The sequence below is a fragment of the Juglans microcarpa x Juglans regia genome, chromosome 8S, assembly GCF_004785595.1.
Source record: "Juglans microcarpa x Juglans regia isolate MS1-56 chromosome 8S, Jm3101_v1.0, whole genome shotgun sequence".
NCBI classification, from domain to species: Eukaryota; Viridiplantae; Streptophyta; class Magnoliopsida; order Fagales; family Juglandaceae; genus Juglans; species Juglans microcarpa x Juglans regia.
The window spans coordinates 10,779,318-10,789,803 of NC_054609.1; the positions used below are offsets into that span (position 1 = coordinate 10,779,318).

General features: G+C 37.4%; 1 protein-coding gene across 1 annotated transcript; it reads left to right on the forward strand.

The window, feature by feature from the left end:
* Positions 1–5,579: 5,579 nt before the first annotated feature.
* Positions 5,580–6,534, forward strand: LOC121244219. Its single transcript, XM_041142240.1, has 2 exons — positions 5,580–5,963; positions 6,373–6,534. Exons 1-2 carry the CDS (start codon positions 5,580–5,582, stop codon positions 6,532–6,534), a joined length of 546 nt encoding a protein of 181 aa, XP_040998174.1.
* Positions 6,535–10,486: the final 3,952 nt, after the last annotated feature.

The window sequence follows — 10,486 nt, forward strand, 5'->3', positions numbered from 1 at the left end:
GTTGAAGGTGGAAACCTTATCCAGAAGGTTTTAGTAGCTATTCCGGACGAGAAGATAGGTGGATGCACTCGAATAGTTAGGGATTGTCTATTAGAAGTTGCAGGGTTGACCCTAATGGCTGATCTAATTGTTTTCCATTTAATAGAATTTGACTTGATCTTAGGAATGGATTGACTATCTAAGCACTATGCTAAGATAGATTGTCGAAGAAGAAAGGTGATATTTGAGTTACCCTCAAAAGACAGGATCTGTTATATGGGGGAAGTAGTTAAGTCGATTTCGTCAACCTTATTGGTAGGACGAGTAAAGAAGGCTCTAAAGGAGGGAGCTAATGCTTATCCAGTGTTTATGACTAGTATGACGGAGAGAGTTACAGGAGTCGAAGGGATTCCTGTGATAGAAGAATTTCTTGAGGTTTTTGCCGATGATTTGCCCGGATTACCCCCAAATCAGGAAACGAAGTTCGTAATTGAGTTGGAGCCAGCTGCGGCCCCAGTGTACAAGACACCTTATCGAATGGCCCCATGGGGTGCACTAGTTCTTTTTGTGAAAAAGAAGGATGGTACTATGAGGATGTGCATTGACTATCGGGACTTGAATAAAGTAGTGATTATTAAGAATAAGTACCTGTTACCACGGATTGACGATTTGTTGGATCAGTTACAAGGAATATCAGTATTTTTCAAGATAGACCTACGGTCAGGGTATCATCAGTTGAAGATTAAAGATCAAGATGTATCTAAAACAACTTTTTAGACTCGTTATGGACACTTTGAATTTCTGGTAATGCCTTTCAGACTGACAAATGCCCCAATAGCATTCATGGACTTGATGAATCGAATTTCTAGGTAGTACTTAGACAGTTCTGTAGTAGTGTTCATGATGGGCACAACATGGACCTAGTCTTCAAGATCCTTTGCAAGTTCCAGATGAGCCAATTACAAGGTCAAGAGCCAAGAAGATCAATGAGACAATGTAAGAATTAATGCAATCCACTTGGGACGAGTTTAGCAAGAGCCCAACATTCTAGATGGGCTTGAAGGATGAAGATCCAGTTTTGATTCATTTGATAAGCTTTGGAAGAGGACACAACAACATGACTTAAAGGCTTTGGGCACTTGAAGGCTTTCACCTTATTTAATTCATTTAAAGGACTTATTTTATTAGTTTAGAATAATTGGGTTTATTATGGGAATGACTTAAGGGGGCCTATGCAAGGGCATGTTGGACAAGTTATTATTTTATTGAACTAGAGTTAGGGTATTACTATAGCGAGTACTGTAACTGCATTGTAGATGCGGCACTAGTCACACAAGGGACATTTTATTGAACTAGGGTTAGGGTTTTACTGTAGCGAGTACTGTAGCCGCACTGTAGATGCGGCACTATTCACACAAGGGGCATTTTTGGAAGATGGAGATTTATTTTGGCTATGGTTTTAATTAGGTTTTGCTTTAAATACTATTTGTAGCCGCATTTTAAGAAGTTTATGAAATTTGATGAATTTATTCATTGTGAGTTGAGTTTTACTCTTCTTGTTCTTGATAGAACTTTTAAACTTATCAAAGGTAAATCACAACCTTTGTAGCGTTCCTTCTTTGTAATCTGTGTTCTTGAGACAGGTTCTTCAACGAGTCTAGATTTTGATATAACCTAGGTTCTTGAAACGAGTTCTCAATGGGTCTAGATTCTCCTTCCATTGACTTGATTTTTCTTTCTTAGGTGAGTTTTCAAATTGATTGTGGGATCAAAGGATTCCATTTTTGGTATTCAGATCAACGTTTCCAATCAGATCTGATTCTATCTTGTAATTCTTGCATCCTTAATTTTGATTCTAGGGCTTCATTGTTCTAGGGTTGCAAAAGCAAAAAATAAAAAACAAAAACAAAAAAAAAACAAAAAACAAAAAAAGGTTACAAAAAGTAGGCTGCTGGAATTCTTAGGGTTTTTGGTTTGGCTAAAATTTGCATCACTTAGGGTTTCTTGCATCTCTAAGTTTGTCATTTGCTTGAAGTGTCGTTCCATTGATTCTTTTCTATTTCATTGTCAATTCTTATATGCTTGAATTCAATTACTTGATTTTTACAATTGAGTATTGTTGTTTGTGATTTAGTTAGAGAGAAGAAGAGAAAAGAAAAGAAAAGAAAAGAAAAGAAAAGAAAATTCGAAGAAGAAGAAGAAGAAGATAAGAAAATGTAACATATTCAAATGTTGCTACATAGTTACAACAAAGAGAAGGAAATACATTTATTGATTGAACTTTATCATCAAAGGGGCAGAATACATCTTTCTAGTTGGTATCTTGTTTTATAATTACTCTTTCCCTCATATAAATTCATTGAGTCTTGTGTCATTTTATTCCTTCCTTGTTTCTTGGATGTATATTACTGGTTGAAATAATACAAGGTTGTATTGTCTTGATTTTAGCTCAACTAGTTCTTAAAGAACTTGAGCGGACAAACTATTGAGGTAAAAGGCAAGAGAGTGTGAGACTATTATCGGGAAAGAGTCAATTAAGAGTGAAACACGAGTGGAGTGCCATTATTTGAGTGTAAACATGTAATGGAGTGTGTGAGGTTTTTCACTAACAATATTTTTGTGCAGCACATTACGATGTCTCATAGGAGTGACTCATCACCAAAGGGGATGACAGGCTGAGAAGAAAAAGAGAGAATGAGTTGAAAAAAAATTATCAGGTCGAGAGTTCAAAAAAAGATGAAGGAAAAGATCGTGACAAAAAAGAAGAGAGCGAAGAAAAAAGAGAGTGAAAGGGAAAAAGAGAGTAAAAAAGAAAAAGAGTGTGGAAAGAAAATAGAGAGTGAAGAAAGTGAGAGAAAAACAAAGAGAAAAGTGAGTTTTGTTGCTAAGACGAGTCTTAATACTAACGAACTTGACGTCTCTTTACCTAGTGTTGTTGTCTCTTTGTTGCAGGGATATGAGATCGTGTTTCTTAGTGGTGTGTTTAGTGAATTGCCACCTATTAGAGAGATAGAGCATTATATTGATTTTGTGCTAGGTGCGACAATCCCTAGACGACCTTTCTTTGAACAACATGAGTCATTGATGCACTTGAAGGAACAAGGTAAGTTGAACAAAATGCATGGCAAGTGGGTGCAATTCATTGAGACATTTCCTCATGCAATCAAGTACACACAAGGTAAGAAAAATTTTGTGGTTGATGCTTTAGCAAGAAGGTATGTCCTTGTCATCATTTTAGATGCAAAGTTATTGAGACTTAAATATAATAAGAAATTGTATGTTAATGATGATGGCTTGACTAGTGTGTATGGAGTACGTAAGAAAGCATTGTTTGGTCAGTTCTATAGACTAGATTGATATTTGTTTAAAGGGAATAGACTTTGTGAGCCAACTAGTCTTATGCGTGAGTTGCTTGTGCATAGATTTGGTTTGATGGATCATTTTCATGTAAAGAAGATTTTAGACGTGTTGCATGAACGTTTGCGGGAGTATCAATTGCCTTTCATTGAGTTAGCATATAATTGAAGTGGTCATTTTGGTGTAAGGAAAACTTTAGATGTGTTTCATGAGCGTTTGTGGGAATATCATCTGCCATTCATTGAATTGTTACATGGACCTTTGCGGGAGTATCATTTGCCCTTATTAGAGTGTGCAAATAATAAAACCTTGCATACTACTATTTCTTATTCTCCTTTTGAAATTGTTTATAGACTTAATCCATTTACTCATTTAGATTTAATGCCTTTACCAGTTGATGGCAGGAGTAGCTTGGATGGACTATTCCAAATTCTTGAACAAATTAATGATAATGAATATCAAGTGGATCTTCCAGGTAAGTATCATGTTTATGTTATTTTCAATATTACTAACATTTTTCCCTTTGATCTAGGTGGAGATTCGAGGTCGAATCCTTTTGAGGAGAGGGGGAATGATGGGCACAACATGGACCTAGTTTTAAAGATCCTTTGCAAGTTCCAGATAGGCCAATTACAAGGTCAAGGGTCAAGAAGATCAAGGAGGCAATGCAAGAATTGATACAATCCACTTGGGATGAGTTTAGCAAGAACCCAACATTCAAGATGGGCTTGAAGGATGAAGATCCAGTTTTGATTCATTTGATAATCTATGGAAGAGGGCAACAACATGACTTAAAGGCTTTGGGCACTTGAAGGCTTTCACCTTGTTTGATTCATTTAAATGACTTATTTTATCAGTTTAGAATAATTGTGTTTATTATGGGAAGGACTTAAGGGGGCCTATGCAAGAGCATGTTGGAAAAGTTATTATTTTATTGAACTAGGGTTTGGGTTTTACTATAGCAAGTACTGTAGCCACATTGTAGATGCAACACTATTCACACATGGGGCATTTTATTGAACTAGGATTAGGGTTTTACTGTAGCGAGTACTGTAGCCACACAAGGGGCATTTTTGGAAGATGAGGATTTATTTTGGCTAGGGTTTTAATTAGGTTTTGCTTTAAATACTTTTTGTAGGCTCCTTTTAAGAAGTTTTTGAAATTTGATGAATTTATTTTCCTTGTGAGTTGAGTTTTACTCATCTTATTCTTGATAGAACTTTTGAACTTATCAAAGGTAAATCACAATCTTTGTGGCGTTCCCTCTTTGTAATCTGGGTTCTTGAGATAGGTTCTTCAACGAGTCTAGATTTTAATATAACCTAGGTTCTTGAAACGAGTTCTCAACGGGTCTAGATTCTCCATCCATTGACTTGATTTTGGCATTCTTAGGTGAGTTTTCAAATTGATTGTGGGTTCAAGAGATTCCATTCCCACGTGTTTATATTAGTTAATTGAGGATATCTTGATATATTCCTGAAGTGATGAAGAGCAAAAAGAGCACTTGAGGATAGTATTGAAGATCTTGCAGGAGCACCAGCTCTATGCTAAGCTCAGCAAGTGTGAGTTTTGGCTTAGAGAGATGAAATTTTTGGGACATGTCATTTCTAGCGAAGGTGTGGCAATAGACCCTGCTAAGGTAGAAGCAATAATGGAATAGCAGAAACCAACCAACGCCCATGAGATACGGAGTTTTCTTGGTTTGGTCGGATATTATAGAAGATTCGTTGGAGGATTTTCTAAACTGTCAGGTCCCTTAACGGTATTGACAAAGAAGAATGCCAAGTTCGTATGGAGTGAGGACTGTGAAAGGAGTTTTCAGGAACTCAAGAGAAGATTAACCACGACACCTGTGTTGGCTTTGCCTGAGCCTCACAAGCCATATGTGGTTTATAGTGACGCCTTTAAGATGGGTTTAGGGTGCATTTTGATGCAAGAAGAGTGAGTCGTTGTAAGGATCACGAGCGAAATTATCCTACTCATGACTTGGAGCTTGCTACAGTAGTTTTTGCATAACGATCCAGAGACATTATCTTTATGGAGAAAAGTGTGGAGTATACACTGACCATAAAAGTCTTAACTATCTGTTTAGTCAGAAGAACCTGAACATGAGATAGAGGAGATGGGTTGAAATGATTAGTGACTACTAGTGCGAGATCAAGTATTATCCTGGAAAGGCTAATGTGGTACCAGATGCCTTTAGTCGCAAGGCCTAGGTCGATATGCAGCCACTTCTGGCGAAAATGAGGGAACTACTAATAGGGAAGCCGCTAAGAGATGTCAGGTTAACAATGGTACAGGAGATCATGCCATTAACTGATGAGGACATCATCGAAAAGCAGAATAAGGATGATAAAGTGGAAAAGTTTCGACAGAAGATTCTGAAGTTCGAAGGACAGCAACACTTTCCGATTGGTAAGGATGGGACGTTATGTTATAAGGAGAGGAAAGTGATTCCTAATGACCTTGAATTAAAAGGAAGGATTCTGAAGGAAGCCCATTGTACACCATATACTGCTCATCCTAGCAACACCAAAATTTACCGAGACTTGGAAGGACAATTTTGGTGGGATGGAATAAAAAGGGATGTGGCTGATTTTGTTGCAAAATGTTCAATTTGCCAATTGGTAAAGGCCAAGCAATAGAGGCCAGCAGGTGACTTACAACCGTTATCAGTCCCAGAATGGAAGTGGGAAGATGTATCTATGGATTTTGTGGTAGGTTTGCCAATGGCATCATCAAGAAAGAATTCAATTCGGGTTATAGTTGACCGGTTGACCAAAAGTGCGCATTACCTACCAATTGCTAATATAGATTCATTGGACAAGCTCTCGTGAGTCTATGTTAAGAAAATAGTTAGACTTCATGGAGTGCCTAATCTAAGTCTATAGTATATGATAGAGACCCACGGTTTACTAGAAAATGTTGGGCACAAATATGAAGTTTAGTAATGCCTTTCATCCGAAGACAGATGGATAGATAGAATGAACTATCTAGACCCTGGAAGATATGCTATGTGCTTGCATAATGGATCAGAGTGGTGACTGGGAAAGCCATTTTCCATTGATAGAATTTGATTACAATAATAGCTTTCAGGCTACAATACAGATGGCACCTTACGAAGTATTGTACGGGAGAAAGTGCAAATCTTCGCTATACTGGGATGAAGTAGGTGAAGGGAAAATGCTTGCACCATAATACTTGCAGGATGTACGAAAGTAAGTAGAATTGATTTGGGAAAGGATGAAAGCAGCTCAAATTTGTCAAAAGAGTTATGTCGACGAGTGAAGAAGAAACTTAGACTTTAATGTGGGAGACTGGGTGTACGTCAAGGTATTGCCCATGAAAGGAGTCATACGGATCGGAAAGAAAGGGAAACTGAGTCCTAGGTACGTAGGACCATTTGAAGTTATGGAAAGAGTTAGTACAGTCTCATATCGTTTGGATCTACCAACTAAAATGTAAGGAGTGCATAATGTCTTTCATATATCTTGGTTTCACTTGTTGCTAGTCAGATTTGAATTGAAAATAGATTGTGGCTCTTACTCTTGATTTGTTGTTGACGTAAGGTACAACAAAAGCTTGAAAATTAGCAAGGCTTCTCTCAGTTGATTGTGAATGAGTGTTTGGTTAGTAAGGTTGTGAATCCCTTAGGGAAATATTGCAAAACTTGAGCATAATTTTTTATCTTCAGTTTATCAATGTCTTGACCGGTTTGTTAATTGAGGAAATTTTCTAGTCACCGAAACAAAGAGAGTCTCATCCCCAACCCAAGTGTTTATTAATTTGCCTTTTTGATTAGAAACAACAATTCCAGCTCTGACTTAATTTTTACTTGCAAAAATTAAATTCATACTTTTTCTTAAATCATCTTGAAGATCCCTCATATTGCATTTCATTTTATTTTTCATCTCTCATAGTCAACACTTTTTTTTTTCATAACAAAATTTCACAAATGCTTTGATAATCCTTTGTCCCTGTGGAATACGATCCTAGACTTATCCTTCATACAACTTGACACTTCTACACTTGGAAGCACATTTGAGACCACGTCAGTCCTTAAAGAAGAGCTTTGGTGAAAGACAACCTGTAGTGATGGACACCGGTAGCATACGATTACAGCCGAATTTGTCTTATTAAGAATGGCCTATGTAGATCGTGGATAACAAAGAACAAGATCTAAGAAACCAAAACGTGTCGTTAGCAAAGGTTCTTTGGAACAATCCAGCTTTCAAGAGGAAACTTGGGAAAGAGAGGATTCGATGAAGACTAAATATCCTCATTTGTTTGTAACCTAGAACTTATGTATTCACAAATCTTGCTTATGAATGATTGATGAGTGTATTTTATTTTCTTGTGTATGTTTGTCTTTATGCTATCTATGAATTTTTGTAATGATATGCGTGCCTACCATACCCATGCACAGGGCATGGCTTGTAATAGGAATACCCCTTGCATGTCTGTATCTTCAGTAGCATAGACTAGAGCAAGATGTGAACGTAGTCACTGAAATCGACAAATAAGAAGGAATCAAATGATGAGAGATCATTGGCAGCAAATGGAGAGATTTGAACATCATCGTACTCACGTGTTAGACACAGATTCTCGAAACAATATCTTTTTAAGGAGAGCTCTACCTCATGAAGAGCGTCAACCCCCGCATGACCCATTTGTATGGAGAGAACCTAATAGGTTACGTCTTCTCGGACTTAATCTTGAAGCGGAATCCAGTCATGCTGTAGAAGCTCGCGTTTCGAGACATGAGCCTTTTGAAACCTTAGATACATTTGTGGATCGTATCCACTATTGTGAAAAAGGACAACCTATTGAAGACACTGAGCTTGAGATTGAGCATAAATTGAATGAAATGGAAGTAAATATGTATTATGATTATGACTTGGACATGATATTCTATTTCTCAGAAGATTCGGTGACAATCAAAGAAGGCGAAGTGCCACAACCATCTTCATCTGAGGAATCCATAGCTGCCAGCGCAAGAGGTAATAAGGAGGATTGATTTAACTTCCCCTAGTAAATTTCTTTTGGTAAGAACATGGTGCTGATTTCGAAGATGAAATCTTTTTCTAAAGGGGGGAGGATGTGACGACGAAGACTTTCTAGGCTTTTGTGTAAAATATTTCTATTATTCTTATATAAACCCATGAGAGTTTCGGCCCTTGTAGGAAATTAAGGTTTTGAAGCCCAATGGAATTAGGGCTCACGCCCAACTTAAGGTTTATATTTGCTACTTGAAGCTATGTATAGGACTTAACGAATCTAGATAGAAATAAGGGAAAGGAGGTGAGAAGGAGCTAGGGTTTTGCTTACATGCTTACCATAGGAAGATCTATCACTTTCTTGCCATGTTCTTGAATGTATGAGGATCTTTGCTTGCGGAAGAAAATTTTTGACATATGTCACTATGGGTGAGAGATTCTATAAGGAAATGATTAGGTTATGGAAAAGTAGAACCTAGGGAAGGCCAAGAGGCCATGGATGGCAACAAGAAGAAAGGGAAGTTGCTTTTTGCCATGTGTCATACATGCATAAGAGGTAGGTAAAAAATTTTCTTGGGAAAGAGCAAGATCAAGGTTGGAAGGAAGGCTACACGCCTAGGACTTCTAGAAGAAGTTTTTGTGTAAGAACACTTGAGGTGGACGGCTAGATCATGGTTCTTTGTGTTAGAAGGGACCAATCACATGCTTGTCCAAAAGTACGATGAAAAGAAGATCTCCTAGGGAAGAGAAGGGTTCGGCAGCCCATGCACTTACACACACACTCCTCACATGCCACTTGGCACTCATGCACACATGTAAGAGATTGATAAAGATTTGAGTTTGATAAAAAGACCTTGTAGCCACTAGACACATTGAACCAAGACATGAAGTGGAGGGCAAAAAGGGGAAGTGAGTTCGATTTTGGAAGAGGGAGGCGCCACATGCAAGAAAGTGTGCTTTAGGTTCCCAACACAACCAAATGATGAGCCATGGAAAGAGGTCATAGGGCTATATGCCACTTGGCATTCATGCATGAGCTTGATTCATGCCAGAAGCTTTTTGAGTGTCCATAAAAAGGGAAGGAGCCGAAAAACCTAGGATCTTTGGCCATTTTATGCATTTCTCTTGAGGGTTTCGGTCATCACCAATTCCTCCAAGTTTCCATCACTTTCTCACCAACCAAACACTCAACTCAATATTCTCTTCTCACCCAAACATTCTTCTAAGGATAGGCAAAGTGAGAAGATACTTTCAAGAAGAGAAACAAAGGAGGTATGAAGCCAACTTTTCTTTTATTTTACACACACACACACACGGCTTCAAGAGAGTGAAGATTCGATTTAAGCATAGTTCATCTAGAACATATGCTCTAACACCCACACACTTGAGCTAGAAGGAGTTAGCTTGTGTTTTGAAAGGTTCTTCCATATGAACCCACGCCTACACTCACATGGTTAGATTAGAGTTTTCTTCAAAGAAAGATAAATGTAACCCTACTTGTTTTAAGCCTTAAAGCATGGGGTTTGGAGTCTTTTTCTTGGAAAGAAAAATGTGTAAAGAGCACCACACTTAAACACATGGGTTAGAATTTTCTTGAACAATGATCCTAATTAGTATTACATGTGATTTTTCATCTTGCTTGCTATAGATACATATTTTGGATTTTTGTAAGTACACCTCTAACTTGTATATGGATATTTTATGCATATGGCTTGTGAACTTGTTGGTTGTTTCGGTTTTAGTATGGTCATTTATGATATTGTTGTTTTTCTATGTGCTATGAACATCTCTTGTTATGATTATTTTAAAGTATGATTAAAATGGTTTATGAAAGATGTGTATGTTATGTAAAAAAATAGAGTAAGATGTCATGCTAGCGTTTTGGGTTGTGCTATGTTTGTTTGAACATGAATGTTTGTCATTTCACCGTTTGATATGGGACAAGGTTCATGAAAATATCACCCATAACCACAAGAAAAAGTTTCGGCATTCATGAGAATTCTTTATTAAAGACTTTGCTAAATACATTAGAAGATTCTAAATTCATGAAAATTGATTGAAATGCATGTTTCCCTACATAAGAGTTTTCGGGCAACCCTATAGATGTAGTAAGATTATGGTGCTTTAAGATTTATGTGATAAGAATGATTTTT